The 25,506-nt window shown below is 39.3% G+C and overlaps 2 protein-coding genes across 3 annotated transcripts in view; one reads left to right on the forward strand and one right to left on the reverse strand.

Moving 5' to 3' along the window:
• The window catches only part of slc13a2 (solute carrier family 13 member 2), a 17,740-nt gene extending 683 nt beyond the window's left edge, over positions 1-17,057 (reverse strand). Inside the window, exons 1-12 of one of the 2 annotated variants that reach the window (XM_047161723.2) lie at positions 16,664-17,057; positions 10,826-10,954; positions 8,728-8,864; positions 8,016-8,239; positions 6,071-6,257; positions 5,160-5,282; positions 4,818-5,021; positions 3,952-4,070; positions 3,669-3,808; positions 2,860-3,021; positions 2,406-2,543; positions 1-1,601 (exon numbers count right to left, since the gene is read on the reverse strand). The exon at positions 1-1,601 is cut by the window's left edge and continues 683 nt beyond it. In XM_047161723.2, the coding sequence (XP_047017679.1) occupies positions 1,470-1,601; positions 2,406-2,543; positions 2,860-3,021; positions 3,669-3,808; positions 3,952-4,070; positions 4,818-5,021; positions 5,160-5,282; positions 6,071-6,257; positions 8,016-8,239; positions 8,728-8,864; positions 10,826-10,924 (1,665 nt within the window). In that variant the 5' untranslated portion in view covers positions 10,925-10,954; positions 16,664-17,057 and the 3' untranslated portion in view covers positions 1-1,469. Of the gene's footprint in view, positions 1,602-2,405; positions 2,544-2,859; positions 3,022-3,668; positions 3,809-3,951; positions 4,071-4,817; positions 5,022-5,159; positions 5,283-6,070; positions 6,258-8,015; positions 8,240-8,727; positions 8,865-10,825; positions 10,955-11,757; positions 16,622-16,663 lie in introns of those variants that run through there. The other variant, XM_017493100.3, reaches the window with a different exon arrangement.
• A 781-nt stretch (positions 17,058-17,838) lies between these two features.
• Positions 17,839-25,269, forward strand: vtnb (vitronectin b). The gene is made up of 9 exons (XM_017493101.3): positions 17,839-18,291; positions 19,845-19,964; positions 20,054-20,272; positions 20,389-20,528; positions 21,638-21,794; positions 22,881-23,036; positions 23,138-23,408; positions 23,658-23,815; positions 24,725-25,269. The coding sequence occupies exons 1-9, from the start codon at positions 18,237-18,239 to the stop codon at positions 24,844-24,846; spliced, it is 1,398 nt and encodes a 465-aa protein (XP_017348590.1). The 5' UTR covers positions 17,839-18,236; the 3' UTR covers positions 24,847-25,269.
• The last annotated feature ends 237 nt before the right edge of the window (positions 25,270-25,506 follow it).

Raw genomic sequence — 25,506 nt, forward strand, 5'->3', positions numbered from 1 at the left:
ACACACACACATACAAAAATTAAATTGTACACACAGGTGCATCTGCAAAAAAAAAAAAAAAAAAAAAAAAAAATTTATATCGTTTAAAAGTTCTTTTTTTCGTAATTAAATTCAAAAAGTGGAACGTTCATATATTCTAGGTTCGTTACACATAAAGTGAAATATTTCGAGCGTTTTTTTTGTTTTAATCTCGATGATTACGGCTCATGGAAATTAAAAATCCAGTATCTCAACATATTCGAATAAAGAATTTATAATACAGAAATGTCGACCTGAGAAGACTCTAATCAGATAATTAACTCAGAACACCTGCAAAGGTTTCCTGAGGCTTTAATCTCAGTCTCGTTCAGTACACAAGCACAATCACGTGGAAGATGAAAGTAAAATGTTGCGTTTCATTTGGAAATCAAGGTTCCAGAGTCTGGAGGAAGAGTGGAGAGGAACAGAATCCGAGCTGCTTGAAGTCCAGTGTGAAGTTTCCACAGTCAGTGAAGATTTGGGGTTTCATGTCACACGCTGGTGTCGGTCCAGTGTGTTTTCTCAAGTCGAGATTCGATGCAGCGTCTACCAGGAGATTTTAGATCACTTTTCCAGCAGGACTCGGCACCTCCCACGGTGCCAAAACTACTAGTAACCGGTTTACTGTCCGTGGTATTACCGTGCTCGATCGCCCAGCCGACTCGCCTGACCCGAACCCCATAGAGAATCTACGAGAGACACCAGACCCGACAATACAGACGAGCTGAAGGCCGCTCTCAAAGCGACCTGGACTTCCAGAACACCTCAGCAGCGCCACACGCTGATCGCCTCCATGCCACGCCGCATCGATGCAGTAATTCATACAAAAGGATTAAATCCCCGACGAGTATCGAGTGCATAAATTAACACCCTGTTCACAAGGTTGACATTTCTGCATTATAAATTCCTTATTCTAATATTTTGAGATGCTGGATTTTTTATTTCCATGAGCCGTAAGCCGTCATCATCGCGATTAAAACAAACAAACAAAAAAAGTCTTGAAATATTTCACTTTATGTGTAATGAATCTAGAATACATGAAAGTTCCACTTTTTGAATCAAGTTACGGAAACAAATGAACTTTTCCACGATATTCTAATTTTTTGAGATGCGCCTGTATACAGTAGCAGATAGATGGCCCTAAATAAAAGCCTTAAATACAGCACGTTATACTGAAATACTGAACGCAAACTTCTTTCTCATCACTTCATAGAGTAAATTCACCTATGGTGTGTAAAAAAAAATGAATGAATGAATAAATACAAATATAGGTAGAAGGTCATGCTTGTGAATATTTGTTCAGTATTGCTCAGGCCAGTTGAACAGCTTCTGAGAGTTCTGTTACATAATGCATTTACCCTCTTTTTTTGGGGGGGGGCATGCATCTTCCTCCCTTTTTGCTCTCCTCCAACTGCCTTCTCATCATTCTTTTGCTCTTCTGCAAAGTTCTTTTATGGTGCTTTACTTGTAGCGTTGGCCCATAGGGGGAAGGTGTCGAGCTTGAACATGAGTGTTCCCCACGTGTTAATTGCCAAGTTGATGCACAGGATGCCAATTAAATTTAGCACGAAGCCAGCCTTTGCCTTTGGAAAGAGCAAAAACACAATTAGAGCTAGAATTCACACCGTGCTGACATTTCTACCTTTGTTGGGTTTTTTTTAACAAGTATTTTCAAGTATTTCTGGGGGCAGAGTGGCAGGGTGCATAATTAATAATAATAATAATAATAATAATAATAATAATAATAATAATAATAATAATAATAATAATAAAACTTCCAGTATAGGTCAGTATTCTGGTATTGAGTTTAATAAGGCTGTAGTCAATAGTGGCATTGTTAAGTCCAAAAGCAGGACTAGCCAAGGTCAAGTCAAGACCGAGGCTCTGAATAACACTGAATCCTTTTTGAAGCCAAGACTTTATTTCAACTTGTTGGCCTCATTCATGTATTGCACCTAGAGGACGGAATTACGTCTCGTCAGACTTTGTCCGTGCGAAAACATTATCATTATCTAAATGATAATGTTTTCGCACGTCTTGAGACTTGACTCAATGTCTTGAGACTTGACTCAATGTCTTGAGACTGGACTCAATGTCTTGAGACTGGACTCAATGTCTTGAGACTGGACTCAAGTCTTACAGTGCTAGAGTTTGAAACCCAGGACTGCCTTAAAGACAGTGCCGTATGATTAAGAAAAACCGCTCACCTTTTAACGATACAGCTCTATGCTTAGATTGTATTCTACCTCACATGTTAAATACAATATCTTTTTAAAAATGTGTTTTTTTAAATATATATATATATAATATTATGGGTAATTGGTAATAATATGGTTGAAAAACCATCAGTCTAAAGGAATGGAGGAGTGATGTAAATGTGCCTTTACCATGTCGAGGACTTTGAGGGTGCCATATGAGAACGCAATGGCGTTGGGTGGAGTGGCCACTGGGAGCATGAAGGCCATGGAGGCACTGATGGTGCAGGGCAGCATGACATACAGGGGATGGAGCTTTATAGTTGAGGCCTGGGGAACACAAACATTGTCAGTTTTGTACATTTGGAGATCTGGAATATATCTTTGATGATGTATAGCAGGGGTTCTCAATTGGGTTGTTCTTTTTTTTTTTTTTGGATTAAACCCATTCAATTCCAGTCAAACAGGCTAATAACTAGAAGAACCCCCCAAAAATCTCATTGATAATAATGGGTTGTGATTTTCACCACCTGAAAGCAGTGGAACCACTTTAGAACCACTAGTTTAGAGCTTTCGCTTTTTCATATCTTGTTTGTACATCGGATTGAATGTTTCGTACTGTAGTGCCACTGGATTAGGGTCTTACCATAGAAGCGAGAATGGGGAGGAAGAGTGTTGTTGTGGCCGTGTTGCTGGAGCACTCTGTGAACATTCCCACCAGCAGACACAGCAATATTGAGATGGCAAATGGCGGGATGCTCTGAAGCGGGGCAAGATTTTTACCCAGCCAGTCTGACAGCCCAGACACCTTTAGAACAACAAGTACAGCAAAACTATTTTTGCACCATCTGCCAATGTCGAGTAATTGGAAGTAACAACAACTGATGAAGAACTTCAGAGAAGAGGTGAAATGTCATCCTTGACTTAGCAGTACTAGATCATGCAGGACAACCTTTTGCAAATGTTAAGGTTAATAATGTAAATAAATAAAAAACGTTCACAAGTTTGTATGCTAACGATGCTACATCCATTCATGGCTTTGAGACAAGGGAGCAAAACGGGCCACGGGAGGGAAGAGCATATTCTCTCTCCTCTGACAACCACAGCTACAGTACACTAGCCAATCACGAGAGCAGCAAGATGTGATTGGCTGGCTTGACGTAATGCAAAAAAAAACCCATGTTAGCCTTCATCCTCCCCGGTTGGTAGCTGTCGTAATGCTAAGGGGAGAGCTGGATGGTGGGTGGGAATTGATAGGTGAACAGATTGGGGAGAAATTGAAGGAAAACATGAATCTGAAGTTGGATAACGGTTTGTAGGCAAAAATAAATAAAATAGTATGGTAAAAGGCATACATGAACAGGATGTAAATATCATCAAAATGAATAATGCCCCCCCCCCCCCCCCCCCCCCCCAATTTCTGTAGTTTTCACGTTTCCTTTTTTTTTTTTTTACCTCACTACCACTAGCCAAGGCATATCCACCTCCAAGGAGCAGGACAATGTTCCAGGGCATCCGCTCGTGCACCGCCGCCCAGTTGAGCAGAGTCGACGGAGCCTTGGACTTCTTCTGTCTCAGCTGCACTGTGTTATCTCCTGACAAAAAAAAAAATACAAACAAAAATGAAACACCCTCAGCTTCAAATCACTTTTTTCAGGAGTTGACCTGAGCACACCCTTAAATATGATCGATGATGAAACTACAAACAAACAAAAAACCTGCAAAAGGTTCTTCCCACCTTCTCCTGTTCCTTCATGCTCCTCTTGCTTACTCCCACAGAATCTCAGTGGTATTTGAGATGGGATGAGGAAGAACAGAGTGGATATAAGAATGGCTACCGTGCCGTCAGTAACATACCTGTGAGAAAGAGATGTATGTAAAAGCATTTTCAGGACGATGGACTTTAGATTAGATTTTCGTTCCCTATAGTACTTAAAATATTTAAAGGTGCAATAGGCGATTCAATTATTATATTATTTTTTTATTTCTTAGTAGTACAAATAACCTGGAAAATGCTGTATGTAGAATGTGATAAAAAAAAAATTCTTTAAGCAATGGCATCATTTTGTGGCTGAAAAAACTTGTTTGTGTTGGGATGGGAATCATTTCAGTCATTTTATAGACAGTCAACATGACGGGCCACTGTACATCCTGGGAGCAGAGCTTCGTGAACAGGGTCAGGAATCCGGGGTGGATTCAAGGGAGAAAAAAACAACATTTTATATATCAAACCCACCTACTTAACCATTAGAGTCCTGAACAGGAATATTCTTACCCAATGCACCTTTAATCACTAGAGTTGAGCTCTAGTGATTAAAGGTGCATTAGGTAAGAATATTCCTGTTCTTAAATCTTGCCTAATCGTGACCTAATCTAGAGTGTGTAATGACACATCTTTACCACTTGGAAGAGTGCTCTATCATTTGGTGTAGGTTTTATTTTAAACCACAGAAAAGAGGAGTATTTTGATGTTTGGGATGTTTATGGATGAGATCCAGTGCTTTTAATGACAAAGAATGATTAGCTGAAGGAACGTCTTCACTATATTTCTTTAAAAAGAATAATAAATTAATTCATCATTAAATGAGACCATTTTGCACTTACTCTTCACTTTGGTTAAAGGAAGAAGCCCAGCCTGGCATGAATCCTGGTTCTCTGCTGAACCACATCACCACCAACACCACAAAAATCGCAAGCACAGCACCTTCACCGAATTTCATTCTGCCCAGTTTCTTATATTCCTGCTTCATCACATTGTTGGCCTCCTGGTCATCGTTTTTCAACCCACAGCCAAATGTCTTCTTAAAACTGAAAAGAAAAGAAAAGTTCAGTACTTGGGATTCTCAGATGATCTATAAGGCATACCTACCACATCGCAGGTTTTATTTATTTATTTATTTATTTATTTATTTATTTATTTATTTATTTAGACAATTTATGACTTACTTCAGACCCAAATACATACACTGCAGCCACAGCCAGGCCAAAAGCAACATCAACACCATGTTGGGAAACGCAAAGCCAAACCAGCTGGCGAAGTTGATCACATTTGGGTTATCTTGGTAGAGGCTAAGAAAATGCAAACAGGGTTAGAAGGAGACCAACATTATGCTGACATGACTATATGGCTATATCCAAAAACAATGAGCAATGTATTGTTATAATTTCTGACCTATTTAGCAAATTCTGTGTCCTGGTTTTTAACAGGAAACCCTCAGTAAGTCATGTGACCGGTGACAACGCGTAATCTTTCAGTATGGATTTTAAGATTTGGGGAATTATTATTATTATTATTATTATTATTATTATTATTATTATTATTATTATTATTATTTTACCCTTTTATGCATAAATTCTTCTTATTATTATTTTTAAAAAGTTGAGATTCTTCAGATTTTTTTTATTGCTTATATATAACATATTATTAGGTAAATTGATTGTAATTTCAATGAGTGAAAAAGGATTAAACATCATGGCTGAAATTTTAATAATAATAATAATAATAATAATAATAAAAGACTTTCAGTGTGTTTATAGAAATAACATCATTTAACAATATTCTCGACATACATAATTCCATGAGGCTTGATAAGCGATTTTGGATATTGATGTACTTGTATGTTCAATTACAGTAACAGTCTCAAGTGAATTGGAATCTATTTACATCTTAATTCCCTAAAAACAGCCTCAAAATGAAGTCTCCATAAGTGTAGGCAAAGGGTTGAACCTCAGTGATACATATCCTTATAGAAATTCTCCAAATATACCGTACATTAGCTGCCTGTCTGACGCAGAGATGATCAAAACCGTACGAGCGAGTGAAGTGCACTGAGACATAATTAGATAAAGAGCCTTACCTATCCATCTGGCCTTTGAGGATAAGGTTTGGCGTGGTGCCTGTAAGGGTGGCTGTTCCCCCGATGCTGGCAGAGTAGCACACGCTCAAGCTCATCCCTTTATTCAGCCAGAGATACTTCTGTTCCCGAGCCTTCCTTTTCTGCTCTGCTACTGGGTCCACGGTGTGCTCTGGAACTGAGATCTCGTCTAGTAGGATACAAGACAGTATCCGTGTAACTGATGACATCGTTTGCATTTCTCTTATTTAGTATTTGCATATTCTGGTCCTATGGCCTTGAGAAATGGAGGGCTCTTTCACTGGTCATGCAGCTAATATAAAAGCTAATATTATAGAGACGATAAAATAATTAGTTAAATTCCCACAAATATACTCAGCAAAAAAAACAAAGAAGCGTCCTCTCACATTCAACTGCTTTTATTTACAGTAAATGTCTTAACCTGTGTAAATATTCTTCTTATTATAAAAAGATTCAACAACTGAGACATAAACTGAAGAAGTTTCTCAGATGTTTGAGGAAGAGAAATGGAGTAACGAGTCCCTGAACAAAGTGGAGGTCGATGTCAAAAGAAACAATTGGTATGTGGTGTAACCTCCAGCTGGTTTAATACTACAGAGCATCTCATCCTCATGGACTGCAGCAGATTGGTCAGTTCTTGCTGTGAGATGTTCCTCCACTCTTCCACCAAGGCATCTGCAAGTTCTCCATCACGTCTGGAGGACTCACGGTTACATGTAATTTTCCACTGCGAGGACGATCGTCCGTCCTTCCTGTCTCCCTGTAGCAGCGTTTTAGACGTCTTACATTACAGACATTACAGTTTATTGCTCTGAACACATCTGCAGTCCTCATGCGTCCCTGCAGCAGGTCTACGGCATGTTCACGAGGAGAGCAGGAACCCTAGACATCTCTCTTCTGGTGTTTTTCAGAGTCAGTAGAAAGGTCTCTTTAGTGTCCTAACGTATTGTAACTGTGACCGTAATCACCTTCCGCCTGCAAACGGTTCGCGTCTTAAGGACTGTTCCACAGCTGCATGTGCAATAATCGTTTATGGTTTATCGAACAAGCGTGAAAACACATCTTTTAAACCCTTTCCAATAAAGATCTGTAACGCTTATTCGGATTTTACTAAATGTATTTTATTTGCTGAGTATACATATAACCTACCTACAAAATATGTAGAGCATGAATTGTTTAAGCCATCACCTAAGTGTAATAAATGTCTGGTAGTGTTTGTTTGTGTTTACATAGGTCTCTTTTTATAGACACTCCTCAACGTCCCCTCACTCTGCCCCCAGTGCTCAGAAGGGAAAAACATGGCTGAAGTTGGTAACTGCCCAGTGCTGCCAGATAGTTATCAATAAAAACCCTTCAATAAATCTAGAATAAACACCGGCAGTGATTTTGCAAGATGGAGTATTTTATTACGGCCGAATGGGATGAACCTGGATATAGAATTAGCAATGTTGCTCCTGGACATGTATGTAAACGCAATCTATATACAGCTTTGAATTGCATGAATGGTCAGCTTTACATAATAAATCCTATAGATAGATTTTGTTTTTGTTTATTTTAAACTTAGAGCCAGGTAAGGCAAGGCTTTGGAGGAACCACCTTCAGAGAAATGTACGTAATGCTAGCTAACTTCCATGAGGCTAACAATGCTAATCACGCTAACAAAAAGCACCGGCGCTTAAAAGCTCACGAGAGCTCAGCGAAGACACTCTTGGTCATCCTCATACACGAGTATGAGCCAGATTTCCACGTGTTTATAGCGTTGAAATATAGTGCTTTCATGCAGACGAATGGCCGAGCGCGCTTGAACGTGATGTCTTGACAGTCCTTGCTAATGCTAACTCTAGTTGAACTCTAACTCTAATGCTAATGCTAACTCTAGTTGAACACTAAGTCTCATCGAGGACAGACATCATGCTGATTGATTTACATTGGTTTTCGGTCTCATAGGAAATTTTGGAGGTGGTGACTTCAGCCATCTCGAAAGCCTGGTTGTCTCTGCCTTCTTTCAGCTCTCTGTCGTCTCTCTCGGCTTCTGTTTTACTGAGCTGCTCCAGCACGGCCTGGGCGATGGGCAGCATCATGGCGGTAGTAGCAGTGTTACTGATCCACATTGAGAGGAAAGCTGTTACACTCATGAACCCTAACATCAACCTAGAGGAACACAAAAGGAAGGAAAGGAAAATGCGTGAACATACACAGAAATACAGTCATGGGGAAAAGAAAGTACACCCTCTTTCATAAATTCTAGGTTTTTATTTATCAGGGGAAAAAAAAAAAAATCAAGGTGCTGGAATGGCCAAGTCAAAGTCAGGCGTCATCACCATTGAGATGCTGTGGCAGGATCTTAAGAGAGCTGTGCATAAACGAATGCCCTCAAGCAATGTTGTAAAGAAGAGCGGGCCAAAATTTCTGAAAGTTGGTTTACTTTATTTTTTTTTGTCTTCTTGGATGACTACATATTGAAATCTATTGTGGGTTTTGATGTTGTGGTTATTTGTTTTCTTGTAGAACTTGAAGACCACACAGTTGTTTCTCAGGCCGTGATAACTAAAAACATAGAACTGCAGGAGGGTGTACTTTCCTCATGAACGCAGAAATTCTGCTGTGTATATTGTATAGGATGCTCAATGTAGTCTTACAGAGCAGGTCGAACACCAACTATCAGCAGGACGCTCAGGGCGATACGCTTGTGTAAGTTCCATTGTTCTACCGCTATGGCCACCACCAAACCACCAATGAAGAGCATGTTTGAGTCTTTCAGGTACAACACGCACACCTGTAAGAAGCAAATATTAACTGAGGGTCACGACACCTTTTGTTATGTCTAGCTTAAACCTTCTTCTAAAGTTTCAGATAGGTTTCATGAACATGAAAGAGATTTTATGTTGATCTCTACATCAACATTTTTTCTCTTTCTTTCATTTTTTTCCTTCTTTCTTTAAAACAAAACCACCCTGAAACACATTAAACATGTTTATATTGAAATATTTGAGATGGGCTCGTTGTTTGCGGTGCGAATTTCTTCGTTGTCACTGTATTTTCTTGTGCTGATCCTGTGAGAAATTAGCGGTTGTGCGCTGCTCTGAAGTTACAGGTGGACGACGATGTTGCCAGCACAGTTAAAATGGCCTTTAATAGGAGAATAAAAGGCAACAATGTCCTAAAAAGGACCGAGCAAGAGCTTCTTTTCTCAGGCACTATTTTCAAGCAATGGTCACTGTCATATTCATGAGAAATCTAACATAGAAGTAGTGGAGACGTCTGAGCAAACATCGGATTCAAAGTCCCAGAATGCAGTGCAGGCTATATAACACAGAGATTCAGCAGAGCTAGGTAGCCAGCTATGCGTTGATGAGTGTCACGGGGTTGACGGTGGGATTAGCATAAAATTTGACGCTTTAGAAGCTAATTTGTTCGACCGGAGTGTAAAGATAAGTAAGTGAGAGAGCAGGACAGACTAAAGAATTAAAGTGCTGCTGCACCATTCTGTTTAGGTAGAGATGGATAAAGCGATAAATCCCACTAAACCACTATCAGCACGTAGACAAACAGCATTCTGGGTAACGTACAAAACTGTTAACCAAAGTGAAAATAGGCCAACGTGTCGAAGTCGAAGAAGTTCTAGAAGAAGTTCACTTTAAAAAGTCCAACTCAAAATTTCATTAGAAAATACATTTTGAATGCCACTGAGTACCATGTGGTAATTTTTGCTTTGACTAGCTAGTAAGTATGAGCCCCAGGAACCGTAAACTTATATTTATATGCTAGCATTCCTGGATCTCATGCTAGTCAATATAGTCAAAGCCGTAATATGTATATGCTAATCTATAGAAAATCATTCTATAATAATTGGTTGTACATATTATTTTCAATACATTTGCATCTGGTGAGTCAGTGAAAATATATATATGAATATAAAAAAAAATATATGCAGGTTTATTTTCTCTAAAAACATAACAGAACCAAAGCAGAACCAGGTTAACCCCCACTTTGCTTGCTAGCTAGGATCAGGCTAACAGTGAACTAGCGTAAGTGTGAGTAAACTGAAAACACACCTAGCTTAAATCAGTTTCAATGAGCAATAAAATGAAGTTAAATAGAAAAATAATCAAACTGATTTCACATCTTGTTGCCTTCAATCACTTCAGCTTGGCTATTTAACTATATTCTATTGCTTATTTGAATTTATTTAAGGTAGGTGTGTTTTCAGTTTATCGTGTTTTCTAGTTCACTCACACTTTGACGCATTTAATTAAGCAAAAAAAAAAAAAAAAAACTGTTCCCGAAAAAGCCAAAAAATCAGAAATGACGAGCGAGGTAAACGCTCAACCTGTTCCGTTTTGCTTTTAAACTTTTATTACACGATTTATGGACTTTTTGAGGCTCACAGAATGAAAAGTGTTGAGCTAGCAGGACTGAATTTTATGTCTGAGCTCCATGTAATCACCTCGACTAATTCTATCAACGTTAGGTTATTTAACCTTTGAACCTGATAAAAGCTTTACAGTACTGTAATACTGTCTGAGGCTTCAATTGCCTGTGTGATCAATTATTAACTAATTATTCTAAACATAAACGGTTTGTGAGCTGTAAAGTATAATCTTTTATTACATCGGATGGGATTATGGGAACGTTCTGAATGACTTTATGGTTATCTATGTAATTAACTATTTTTGTTTTGCTGCCACTAAGAGTCTGCTGCTATGAAGAATAAGATCAAACGTTATCACTAGTTACCTTTTCGGATCTCATGATGCCCAGAAATGGGAAAAGTATGACTGGCAACAATGCAGTGACTGCCAGCGGTATACACTCTGTACACCAGTACAGTGCCATCAGGATGATAACATAGCCACAATTAGCTTCCTGCAGAAAAAGACAAAAAAAAACAAACAAAAAAAAAAACAACAACATTGTCATCTTTAAAATCTTGCTAAAAATACTAACAGGTTTTTAAAATAAATAAATAAATAAATAAATAAAAGAAACACACAAAAGGCCATGTTTCTGGTTTCTGCATCTGCTCAAAGATAATATAAACAGCTTGGGGGGGGGGGGGGGGGGATTTGCTAACATGCTGACTAGTCCTTAAAACAGCTGTAAATCATTTTGATCATGCATTTGGTATTTATCTTGGGATAAATGAGCTTTATGTTTTAAGAAATGTTTGACCCCACGAGGTCAAAAATGTCAGATATTCCTTGTGTCCTTACCAACCAAGTTATAAAAACATGCCCCCTTACACAAACCAAAAAAGAAATAATTAAAAAACCTAAACACCTAACATAAATAATATCACAATATTCTTACATCTTGCATATCTGATCTTATGTAAATTCATTTTATTACTATTCATTATTTATCCCTAGTCTTCTTCGGATATGACAGAATCTCCTTGTAAACCCTCTGCAGTGCGTTACATATGGTGCACACCATGTGATATTCAGCCATAAAAAAAGTAACTCAGCAAAAGTACAGCTCGGTTTTTAGAGTAAGAGTGAGATTAAGAAGTCATTTCCATCAATTTCCGAAACTTAGGCAGCGTACAATTTATTTCCTTAAAACGCACACACACATGATACGCTACACGTGAACACGTGTTTACACCAAATCACAATTCCATATACTACAAACTACGTATCAGAGATTTTCCACGTGCATCTTCTTACCGATGAAGGATACATCAGTGGCAGTGGAAGGATCAGGAAAGGAGTGACGTAGATGATCAAGTAGTTACGGTATCTCCATAGCCATGAACCAATTTCTTTCAGCCATCTCTTAAATGGTGCGCAGTTTATCTTGAAAAAATCCATTTTTGTAGTTATGGATGGAAAACACACCGTGTGTGTGATCAGAGAGGAATGAGAGACTCGACAAGTTAAGCGTATATAAACCTTATCAGACAGTTTTAAAAAAAATTAAACATTAACTTTAAAAAAAAATAAAAGAAAGGGGCTGGTATGAACTCTGAGAGATGGGTGGATAAGAGGATGGAGTGAAAGACGTACAGGAAATAAAAAAAAAAAGTTTTCGTTGCCAGTTTAACCTTTTGTTATCTTCGCTTTCTTCTAGTTTTATACAGCGATATGCGATATGCTTTCCTTTTACTTTTTATTTATTTATTTATTTATTTGATAACCACAGCCTAACTGATTTCCCAGAACTTTGTCGCAGATTTGTTCTGATAGGTCCTTTGTCTTCATGACGATGTTTGTTTAGGTGCATTCACTTTGTGACACTTTCAATGCGAACATGTGGACGCCATTAGACTGATTATGTGACTTACTGGTGGATTGAACCAGAATTAATTCACAGGTTTATCATGATTTGTTCATTCATTTTTCCTTCTGCTTTTCCCAGTGGTGGTCACAGAGGCTGGTCACTATCCTTCTATCCCTGGCCACAGATTTCAGCTCCTCTTGATGGATCCCCAGATGTTCCCAGGTGAATTGTGAGATGAATTATCTCCAGGGGGTCCAGTGTCTCCCAACGGGCTCTCCTGTTATCAGTGCCTGATACTAGCAGGAGCTGACCGGGGAGCATCCTTGCAAGATGCCCGAACCACCTCAACTGGCTCCTCTCTATTTAGAGATAGCAGTGGGTATAGTCCAATTTCATTCCCAGATTACCAAACTACTTAACCTACTGTATCACAGACAGAGTAAACCCAGCAACCCTGTGATCATTACCCACAGCTCATAACAATAGTTGTAGATAGGGGCATAAACTGAGAGCTTTGTTTACAAACTGAGCTCTTGTTTCACCACCACGGACCAGTACAGCATCTTCAACACCGAGCTATCTATCAATCTAACTCTATTTTTTCATCACTGACGAATAAGAACCCAAAATACTTAAACTCCTCCACCAGAGATAGGGACTCTCACCTCCCCTGAAGGGAGCATGGCCTCGGACTTGTGCTCTAAAGTTTTCCCGCCACACTCCGTTATTATAGCCTATTCTGTGTAAATTCATGACTTACAGTATAACCCAAACTAAGTCCATTTCAGTTTCTGGATTTAACAATATAAAATCGAGTTGGGGGGCGTGAATACTTATGCAAAACACTGCATAGAAAAGATCTAAACGAACCGCACATGAGGTTAAAATATTCGCCTGGAAAGATAAGCTATCTTGACATCACGATTATTAGTGTTAATCAGTGAGGAATTGTACGAGCTCGCACTTTCTGGGATCTGCGCTCGGGCGGGACATCTTTCGGCAGGTCGAGTTCCAGTTCTCACAAGCGTTTCTGTTGAATTAAAACCGCGCTAGATTTCAGTGTCTGCTTCAACAGGGCACTGTTTTGCTACATTCAGTGCTACCCTGCCCACACTATTTTTATATATCAGCCAGGATCCGATCACAATAATCTGCGTTCTTTGATCAAACCGGGAACTTGGAGGTGAAGGTCACTGTCCTTGTGTCACGGCGCGTGCACGTGGTTATAAACTTTAGCTCATTATCCTTTAAAGGTCAACAGTTGTTCAAAGGTTTATCTGTGCTGTGAAGGGGGAAGAAATACAGTAGGACGATATGTCTCCTTCAATTCACGGCAGGCTTTTTGGAGATTTATATTTTAAATGATTCATTCAGATATCAATTTGACCAGATGTTGTTGTGCCAAATCCTAGGGACTATAAGCAGTGTTAATGTATGCCTTAACAGGATCTGCAGGCCAACAGTATAGACTGGGTTAGCAGGCTTATGTGAAAATCCTGTACGTGATGTATTATGTAGAAATGGATGACGTTGTGGATGTTGGATTGGAGTGTAAAGGTGATCTATCAACTCCTTCAACTGGGTTAGAAGCAGTAAAATATTGCAGATAGTTAAAAATATGCCGTTCTCAGCTCATGTAGTGGAATGGTTTTAGCAGACTGCACAGACTTAGTAATGTCTTCTTATCTCTTCTTTGCAGCATCGCTTATCACGATAAGTCTTCTTTGCAGTGTGCTGTTCTACTGCTGTAGTGTCTCCCAGTCTCGGATGTTTAGAAGTACCCGGGCTTTCAGGATGGACATATTCTCTCTCCTCTGTCAATCACAGCGACTCGAGCCAATCGTAGGTGTTTGCGAGTTCATGTATGCGTAAGATGGTCGATAGCGCTTTCTAGCCCGCGACACAACATGAGCAGCAGTTCAAAAAAGATGCAATTGGCTGATTGGCTGTCTTTATGTGTCTACATGTTAATATCTGATTGTGCCTTTCGAAGGAGTGGGAGAGTAACCCTGATGCCCCCGATGGTCCATCAGATTTGTTCCATCCAGGTTGGTCCGTCAGATTTTGGTCTCTCTGGACCAAAGCTCTCTCAATCCACCAGACACATCCTGAAATCCACCGTCCTGCAACCAGATACCCATGTGGATTGGGTCACTTGAAACAACAAAAATACACAGACAGATCATTTTTTCTTAAGTCAGGAGTGAAGGAGTGACAGAAGAGATTCAGTAACTGACCTAAGTTTCCTGGCAGTAGAATGGCAATGGAGAAGGTTAGAGATATAACAAGGTGAGACTTTAAAGACGAAAAGCAGTGTTTTAAATTTTCTCCTCTATATTCCAGGCAGCCAGTGAAGTGATGCCAGAATAGGAAAGATACGATTTCTCGTCCTGGTTTCAGCCTACAGCAGATTGCAGTTAGAGGGAGTTACAATTCTCCAAATAGGATGTAATGAATGTGTGTATAATGGTTCCCATGTCTCTAGCAACAAGAAGAGTTTTACATTTGGAAATGGATTTGAGATGGAAGAAACCAGCTTTCACCACAGAGGTAATTTGCTTGCTAAAACTTACCATCTAGCATTTAATGTCCAGGTAACCTAACTCCCGGTAGACCTGCCAGCATTTCATGTCCAGGTAACCTAACTCCCGGTAGACCTGCCAGCATTTCATGTCCAGGTAACCTAACTCCAGGTAGACCTGTTTCACGATACACAATGGAGCTATTATACTGTATTTAGGTATCCTGACTAGCCATGGAGAATTTATCCTGGTAAGAGGGAGTGTTTTATCACCTCCAAGGAACTGACTCTCTGCACCAAGGTCCTCTAGTTTACCAACTACCAAAAAGCTCCAAACATTCATCAACACCTTGTCTAAGGAGAATCCTACCGATCCAATGGCCCAACACCTTCAGGGGAGAAAATCAGTTGTTGCGGACAGAACAGCAGCTGACAGAGGAAGACAGAGATGTACGGGTCATGCTCTCTGCAAGAATCCCCAAATCAAGCAGAAAAGTAGATGACCACACAAAACCTGTTGCGGATATCAAGACACTGTGCTATGTCTGGAGCCAGTTGGAAAGAAATGCCCAGGACAGGGATGACTGGAGTACCTTTGTCAGCGGTCTATGTCCCAGGTAGTGTAGCTGACTTAAATGAATGAAAATTCACAACTCACTAGTGTGTTTATGCAAATACGGAAAGAACAGCAGGTTACAAGCTACATGGCATAACACTTTACCAAACCTTCACAGTGCCAGTACGTTGTATGGAGGTGGAATCTACTTTGCAAATTCCGAGCCTGAATAGAGTGGTCGGGACTTTCCTTAAAAAGTGCAACTTTCTTGGCCCCACCATAAATATAATCTTTTAACGGAGAGCCGTTCCTCACACTAGAGGCCCCCAGTGAGTAGGTTTCGTCTTTGAACTTCCAACAGGGGTACTTACCTACAAAGTAGACTTCTGCTCTACAGTACAACAGAGACAGCAGTTCTAACACATGCCTTCAGCTTTCTCCTCTGGTAAGAGTCATCTCAATTGCACGGGCTCATTAGAAGGAAGAGCCTGCAACTTAACGAATTGAACTCGACTTCTCATTCTCAGATCGCCATTGAATCGCCATTGAATCGCCACTGAACTTGACTTCTCATTCTCAGATGCTGTCTGCTGGGGATAGGGACCCAAACCTTTCAAAAACGTGTCTATTAATGTTGTAAACGCAGAGTTTATGCACTTGTTTTCTAAACTGAACATGGTGGAACGTAGAAGGTCATTTTTAATTAGCTGAGTTTAATGCTTGCTCAGTATCCAGGATATACAGATAAGGCAGTTAATAGTCAGGGTAAACAGATAAACACAGATGAATTAGACTACTGATAGTTCAGTATTAATTATCAGCTGGTACTCCTAACCATAGCGTCAAACTCTCATTCTTGCTTGGCATTCTTCTGTGTCTGATATAGTCATGCAGTAATAATAGATCTGTTTAAAGGTCGGCGACATCACGTGTTTCGACACTTTGGAGGCCGCTGTCTCAGATCAGTACAGTGTGTTCTTGTTCCTTGAGTAATATGTAATCCAACTTGAATCTCCGAAGATTGAACCTTAGTCAAGAATATAACACACAACCCATGCCTGTCAAGGTCTCAGACATTTCTTTATGTAATGGGTATGTAAATGAAATATATTTTTGGCAGCTCTACATAAGTTGAGGTATCCATCTGTTATGGAAACAGCCTAACAAACCATTCAAGAAACAATGCCGTTGTTTTGATTCTATTTCCTCTTACCGCACGTAAACGCCACTTTATTGTCCTATTCACGGGTATCATAAGGAATCTGATATCTGATACCTGTAGAGATTGCTGAAGTGTTCCAGTAAACTGCAAGGGTCACTGCTCTCTGATAAAAAACAACAACAACAACAACAGCAATGCTTTTTTTTCCCCCACAGAAGTCCAGGTTCACCAAAACAAGACAGTTGAATATTGGAAAAACATTTCCCGGGTTTTTTTTTTCCTCAATCCACAGTCAGTTTGGATGTCCACGGTAGCCTCAGATTCCTGTTCTTGGCTGACAGGAGTAGAACCTGATTTGGTTTTCTGCTCTCTTTGCCTCAAGCTCTGTGCATTCTGAGATGGGTGTAAAGGGTGGCTATTTCAGTTACTGTAGCCTTTCCGTCAGCTTGAACCAGTCTGGCATTCGTCTCTGACCTCATCATCTCATCAACAAGGTGTCTCCACTCACAGAACTCACTTGATGTGTTTTTGAGAGTTTTTTTTTTTTTGCTCCATTGTGTGTAAACTCTAGAGACAGGATTGTATGAAAATCACAGAAAATCAGTAGGTTCTACAATACTTAATTTTAGCCCATCTGGCAACAACAACCATGCCGTGGTCACTGACAACACATTTTCTCCTGATACTGATGTTTGAGGTGAATCTGTATGACTTTAATGACTTCATGTATTGCATTACTGCGTGTGTATATGTGTGTTTGAGAGAGAGAGAGAGAGAGAGAGAGAGAGAGAGAGAGAGAGATTGATTTTTTTCTGTTCTGCGTTGTTTGGTCATCACTCAAGGTTCAAGGTCTCACAATAATATAAAAAAAAAATGGACAACTAGACAAAAAAACAGAGATTCTGCAAATATTTAATTTATGTAAATACTCTGTTATGTTCTAAATGTCTAAAAGTGCACGTCGCAGCTTTTCTGAGAAAACATTACGCTCCGTGTTTTTCTCAGGGGATTTTAAAGGATTTTATCTGTAAAAGTTTTTAAGGGGTTAAAGACCTCTGGTTTTTTTTTTTTTTTTTTTTTTTTTTAAACAGTGGGTACAAGGGCAACGAAGAGGAAACAGTCAACACACAGGTAATAAATAAATCAGACTGGCCTGTAGTTGTTTACCGTAGCTCAGAGATCAAGTTATTCAGGCCAATGCTGATTCAACTCAAGCTCACTCTGAGTTTTCATTTCAATTTGTCCGTTTTTGATTAAAGCCTGCGAAGTTAATTTGACTTCAGGTGAACTACTTATCGATAAAATAATTATCTCATGATCGTAATTCAAAGTCATTCGCTGAAGTATTGCGCAAAAGTCGGGGAGAGAAAATAAATAAATAAACCTTCTCATGCAGTTTCTCGTGTTGCTCGGTAATTTCACGTCAGGAGAAAAAGCTCACTTTAATCATGTGTGATTTTTCTGCTTAGAACATTTACGTTTCAGTATTTTACGAAACCATGTTTTAAAGAATGTCTTTGCACGGCGCTGTTGTTCATTAATAATTACTCCAGGAGACCACCCAAAACAAACAGTCTGGTGACTTTCGAAGGGATCAACAACCCGAACACAACTACAACAAACACAGGAAAAAAGCTCAACCACTGATTACACAGTGGAGAGGACAAGCGCACATGATTTTCCCAACATGAAATTAGTGGTTTTATTTTTGCTTTCAGTGGCAACATCCTTCGCTGCAGAAGGTAAGTGGTTCCAGCAGGAATATCTTATGGCTCTGTGTATTTGTGCCCCAAAATATTTCCTTACAGCACTTGAAAAACGATCATTAGCATCACTGTTAGCAAAATTCTTGTGATCGTCTGTAGTTGCTGTAGTTCTGACCAGAACTGTAGGTGTTTAGCGTTTGAAATCACTCGAATGGTGATCATCTTTAAAGTCAACAGGCTACGGTTAGTAACACGTTAGCAGCTTAACACGCGTTAACACTTTAGCTAGCTTGCCAGTTAGCCACCAACATTTCCCATTTCAATTACAGAAACAACTGCAAACTGTATTCACGTGTTTCCTATTTGTGGACGCATAAATTGTGACGTAATTCAAACGAAAATTTATTTTAAACGCTGTGTACAAGGTAAATATATTTAAATAAAAACAGAACGCAGTGATTCGTAAAACTCATAAACCCATACGTTATTCACGATAGAACGTAGAAAACATATCATATCATATATATTTGTAAGTGTTGTATATGTAAGCGTTAGTAAAAATAACATCTGGAGGTTAATTGTGAGCAGGTCAGTAAGATGATTGGGGATAAAAAAAAAAAAAGAGGATCTTAGAGAGGCGGAGTCTTTCAGAAGTAAAGATGGAGAGAGGTTCACCAATCTGCGAAAAAGCTGCGTCTACAATCTGTGGAACAATTTTCCGAATAATGTTCCTCGACGTAAAATTGGGTTGAGTTTGCGTTATCGTTTACACGAACGTACGCTGTCTGCCAAATTTCAAATGGAAACGCACTGGAAGTCCATTCGTAATTGCATTTCCCACGTCTTTCGAGTTATGATCCTGTCGTATTGAAATAGTAATAGCAGTCACAGCGTTCGCTATTTCACGCCCTCGGTGTTGCGTAAGGAGCCTGACAAAACTCGAACAGAATCGCAGTTCCCATTGCGTTTGCATTTCTGATGCCTAGCAAAGACACCTGCCAGTCAGTGTTGGGGGTGGGAGTATAATATTGAGCGTGCTTGTATTTTGGAAGTGATTGAAATCTGGCAGACATAGTATGTTCGTGTCAACGAAAACGCAAACGCTAATACACCATTTGCATTTTCATTTGAATTACATCACAGTTTATTCCACAAATCGGAAACGCAATTACAAATACAGTTTGCGATTGCTTTTGAAATTTGCCCACAAAACACTTCCATCGGAAAGAAGAATGCAGACGAATAGACTAAATTCGATTAATTACAATTACTTAACACGTAGCAGTGTTTTGGGTTCTTTTCTTCTCTTCTTTTGGCCTTTTTTTTCACCACAAACAGGTATGATCCCTGCTTCTTTGTGATCTTTTGACGTTATTTACCTAATCTAGTTACATAAAAAAAAACAGCTTCTATTCTTTTCACACAAGTCGCTCTTTTGTGACGGCCAGATACATACGCCTTTTCACAAATTTATAGCCCGTTTACAGGATTTTGAAAGTAGGTTCACTTTGAGTTTACTTTTTTTTTTTTTTTGTCTTAAATGCTGCCATTGCATCCAAAATGCATGTACTCGCTGCTCTGTTACCCAGAGACGTGTGTTGGACGTTGTCGGGATGGTTTTGACCCCAAACAGAAATGCCAATGTGACACTTTGTGCAAGTACTACGGAAGCTGCTGTATAGATTATGATTCCACATGCCGAACTAAAAGTAAGTGCTCAGGGAAAGACACAATTGCATATAGTATATCTCAGAGCTATTTAGGTTAAACCGAAGATTCATCTGCTTTTCATCTCCAGTTTCCCGTGGAGATGTGTTTGACCTTCCTGAGGAAAACCTGACCTCTCCAGCGAGTCCTTTGGCTCTAAATGCAACGACAACATGGAGTACCAAAGTAATCCCTACCACCACGGCGTATACCTCCACTCCGATTCCCTACCCCGAGGCAGAAACCTGCAGTGGGAAATCGTTTGATGCCTTCCTGCAGATAAAGAACGGATCGATTTATGCCTTCAGGGGTGAGATTACAAGCTGTGACCATTTCTCTCGTTTTCTGAGTGCTGAAATTCACCCACACGTTACATTCATAAGACTGTGAATTGAACACGTGTCTATAATTTGTTCTACACTCTAGGGGAAAACTTCTTCGAACTGGATAAGACGTCAGTGATGCCGGGTTATCCTAAACTCATAAAGGATGTGTGGGGCATCTCTGGTCCTATCGATGCCGCATTTACTCGAATTAACTGCCAAGGGAAGAGTTATATATTCAAGGTATACAGTATAATGCGCTACGACATTTACGATACAGTTCAGATATATCAAGGATTTGGGGATTCAAAGTCAAATTTTATTTACAAAAGCACGTTTAAAGACAACAGGGGTTGTACAAAACATCAGATAACATCACATTAAATAACATCATGAGACAAAGAATGAAAATATGTTTTATTTAGAGAAGATTAAAAAAAAAAAAAAAAAAAAAGCTAAAGATGGAGCGGACCTCACATGAACGGGGAGACTGTTCCAGATTTAGGGACCAACCACAGAAAAGGTTGATTCTGAAATAAGAGTTACTTTTGGTGAACTAGAACCAACATTTTTAGCAGAGAAGACAATTGGTTTAAAAAAAAAAAAAAAGGAGTTAAGTATGGTCTCTCTGAGTATTTTTAAAAAATCATATCAAATAATCTGGTAACACTTGGTTATACAATATGGGGGCCGCCAGGGGGCGCCCGGGGAGCCTCAACAATTTGGTGTCAAAAATAAATAAATACATGATTTTTTTCTTTCTCACTAACAGACAACCACACACACACACACACACACACACACACACACACACACACACACACACACACACACACACACACAATCAATTCCTAATGTAATGTAATGTAAAGATGTAAGGTGTAATTATTAATTTTTAAATTAAAGTCTGTATTTTTAATGTGTTTTAAAGACATCTTGCAAAAGGGAGGCCTCGGGAACCCCTGCGTTAATTAGTGCTTAAGTACTTAGTAGGTACTCAAGTGTTACCATGATAGTTCTTCAGTAATAATTATTCACTATCAAAGAAACTACTTTATTGTCTAAAGTGTAATGATTTAGTAACTAACATAAAATATCAAACATGGCAAATACGCCACAAACATGTCAACTGCCAAAATCAAATAGTGTTCATATCATTAATATGCATTGACACACACTCTTCTGTTAAACTGGAACCATCATTCCTTAACTGAAAAGATTTTTACTTTACAGGTCATGTTGAATGAATTTTCTCGGCATCTGAATGTGCATCTCCTCGCTATGAGACCTTTAAAACGAATTTAATGAATGAAAACCTTCACTTGACACGATGTACTGTATAACGTCACCAGGGTAACAAGTACTGGCGCTTCGATGGCCACGTCCTGGATGAAGATTACCCGAGAGATATCTCAGTGGGGTTTGATAAGATTCCAGATGATGTTGATGCTGCATTTGCCATTCCTGCTCCAGCGTACCACAAAAAGGAGAAAGTGTATTTCTTTAAAGGTGCGTAGGCAAAGAGCATGTGAACAATTCATTGTTTTTTGTTTTTTTTTCCGAAGAGCTGTCTTCATGCTTTCCCCATATCATCATGCATATGTTTGCTTCTTTTAGCAAGAGTCCTACAGTATGTACCAGAAAAGTGGCACAACTGTAACACCACCCGGAAAATTCATTTCCGTTTGATTCGTACGGCGCTTTTAACGACGGACGTTGTCTCAAAGCAGCTTTACAGAAACATATAAACAAAGGATGGAGATTTTAAGAGTGTGAATTTATCCCTATTGAGCGAGCCGGTGGTGACGGCGGTGAGGAAAAACTCCCTGAGACGATACGAGGAAGAAACCTTGAGAGGAACCGGACTCAGAAGGGAACCCGTCCTCGTCTGGGTCACGACGGATAGTGTGAAAAAACACTGTACTGTAAACTAACATTTACATCTGTAAAACAATCAAACGTGATACATTCATTACTCTATTTAATAACATGGAAATTATTAAGTACTAGTAACCATGATTACTATGGGCTGGTATGTGGTTACTATGGTTCAAACTTAATTCTATGATTTAAAAAATAAATAAATAAATAAAAAAATTTATGAGCCCTATTTATGATTCCGAAACACCTGTCAGCTCTCCCCTATCATATTACGGTTATCAAGACACGTGAAGCCAGCCACCACATCTGGTTTTTTGCAGTGTAACACACTCAGAGGAAATCGCTATATACCCTCTTCTGCATACATGATCTCAAAGATGAACACGATTGGCTAGTTCGCTGTGATTGACAAGGGAGATGGAATATGCCGTTCCTCCCACCTCATCCATGAATGAGGCAGTGGTGGCTCAACAGTTAAGGCTCTGGGTTACTGATCAGAAGGTCAGGGGTTCAAGCCTCAGCACCACCATGCTGCCAGTGTTGCGTGCTACTCCAGGGGGCGCTGTATCATGTCTGATCCTGTGCTCTGACCCCAACTTCCTACCTAACAAGCTGGGATATGCAAGGAAAAGCATTTCACTGTGCTGTAATATCTATGTGAGAAATAAACTCTTCTTCTAGTGCCATCTCTCTTACTGTTACTGCGTTTCACAGGTGATCGGTATTACCAGTACGAGTTCAAGCACCAGCCATCGCACGAGGATTGCGTCCGTATGACCAAAGCCTCCCCGTCTGTTCTCTTTACTCACTACACTGACCTGTACTGTGACTACAACTGGGATGACCTTTTCGCCTCGCTCTTCCAAGACTGTAAGCGTGAGCCTAACAAAAGACATGGCCTTTCTCTATTCATAAAGACAAACGTTATTAACTTGTCTCCCGTCACTCCTATCCTGTGTTATACGCGCCAGTATCAGGACATCACAAAGGGCCACGCTTCATTGCCAGAGATTGGGTGGGCATCAAACCTCCAATAGATGCAGCAATGGTGGGCCGGCTGTACCTGAACTCCATCGCTTCTTCTTCGCCCGCGCCTTCACTTTCACCTTCTGTAGCTCCAGGAAGACGTGGCAGGACCCGAGGCAGGACCCGAGGCGGCCGAAGGAGAAAGGGCAGAGGCCGAGGAAGCCGAATCAGCCGTTCGACCTACTGGGACGATTTTGGCTTGGATTATGAAGAGAGGTATGTCCTTTTTATTTTATTTTTTATTATGATAGACCTTTCTGTTTTAGGTGGAGAAATCAGACCAGTGCATATGTTGCAGAGTTTATACTATCACAGTATCCTTTTTTAACAATGACTGATTTATACATCTGGTGTGTGCTATCATAAAACCATACATTATATATTATTACACAATACAGATCTCCTATGGTACAGTAGATATGGAAAAACAAAGAGATTCTGTAAGTTAATGTTTGTTTTGAGAAGGTATTTTGGAGCAGAAAGGCAAAGTAAAGGTCAAAAGAAGGGCCGTGGAGGACGCCCGTCTTTCTACGACTACAACTACTACAACACAGACTACGCTGATTTGGAGCTAGTGCAGGAGAAACCAGTGCCTGTGCAAAATGTCTACTTCTTCCAGAAAGGTATTCTCTACCAAACTAGTATAAGGACAGTACAGAGGAAATGCAAAGTGCTAACAGGAACACTGTAACAATGTACAGTAAATAGTTGAAAAACATATTTACAGTGTATCACTGCATGCCTACAGTAACATACTGTACGTTTAAAATAAAATATAAGCCACCGCGTTTGCTCGTGACGTTTTAATCCAAAGTGACTTAACAACTGCTGGGAGTTAAACTCACGACCTTCTGGTCTTTGAGTTCGCGGACGACGACACAAAGAGAATTTTAGCAAGTGGAAATATCTTAAATAGTATCCCATTTATCCAGTATTTCCTGTTATACGATTACAGTAAACCAAATATAAGATTATTGAACCTATTTCTCGACTTTTTCACTCATTATTTCACTGGATCGAAACAGTCTCGTTCTAATGGCGAACAGTTTTGTTCATTTTACGCATTTATTGTCAGGAAGAAGCCAACAGAAGGAGGCATTTTAAAGCTGCAAATCAGTACAAATCTCTAGAACTGGGTTTAATAATGATATATCTGGATTATTTTAATCGTAGAGTAGGAAATAGTAAAAGGTCAATTTTTGCAGTGTATGATTCTCACTTCTGCCTAAAACGTTAGACATCCCATTGGGTTTTCTGGTATTTTAAACTAAAAGAACGCACTGCTCTTATCGCCCAATCATTGACAAATTTATTTAAATAATAAAAACAGTATTTTGCTGTAAAATCATAACTGTAACTTGACACATCATTTTTATTTTTACAGCGAAGGTTTACCAAAAAAGCAATCCTTCAAATTTACATTAAGGCTAAAATGGACATATGTATTGTAATTAGTAATATTCTCTTTGTTCGAAATGTAGAAGGCTAGTTGTTCTAATAAACCTTTTTTTTTAATTGTTATTATTATTCAGATAAATACTACAGAATGGATCTCCAGACCAAACGCATCGACTATGTAAACCCTCCATACCCGAGATCCATCGGTAAATACTGGCTAGGATGTAAAGAGAAGGAGCTGGCAGAGAAAAGATAAAAAATAAATAAAACCTCAAAGATGAAAAGGATTATTGAGATGCTAGTACACGAGACTGTAATCCAATCATGGCTGTTAGAGGACTGAAGTAGAACGTCCACCATGAACGTTAATTTGTAAAAGTTGTTATTTGTAATAATCAAGAGATCCTGGAGAAAAAATGTCTTTCTCTATCTCTCCTCATGTCTGAAAACCACATGTAGGATCCAGTGGTTATTCAGATCAAACATGTAACATGTATATGCTGCATTACCACGTGTATTGGTGTGGCTCTGTTATCGGTTAATAATCTGTTAATAATCTGTTAATAATCTGTTTTGCTGTCATTTTGGTTCACTGTTTAAGCGTGAGAACCACCAACTATGTAAACCACCAAGCTTTTAAATATGTAATTACTACATAATAAACTGATGTACTACCCTACCTCTGCTTGTGTGCTGAAGTAAACATCGAAAAAAAAATTACAATTGTATCATTTTTTCATCATGTTCATGCTCATTAGACACTATAATACACATATATATATATGTGTGTGTGTGTGTGTGTGTGTGTGTGTGTGTATGTATATATATATATATATATATATATACATACACACATACACAGTCCCCTGGGATAGGCCTGGAGCCTATCCCAGGGGACTCGGGGTATAAGGGACCA

This window comes from Ictalurus punctatus, chromosome 18 (assembly GCF_001660625.3).
Source record: "Ictalurus punctatus breed USDA103 chromosome 18, Coco_2.0, whole genome shotgun sequence".
Lineage (NCBI taxonomy): Eukaryota > Metazoa > Chordata > Actinopteri > Siluriformes > Ictaluridae > Ictalurus > Ictalurus punctatus.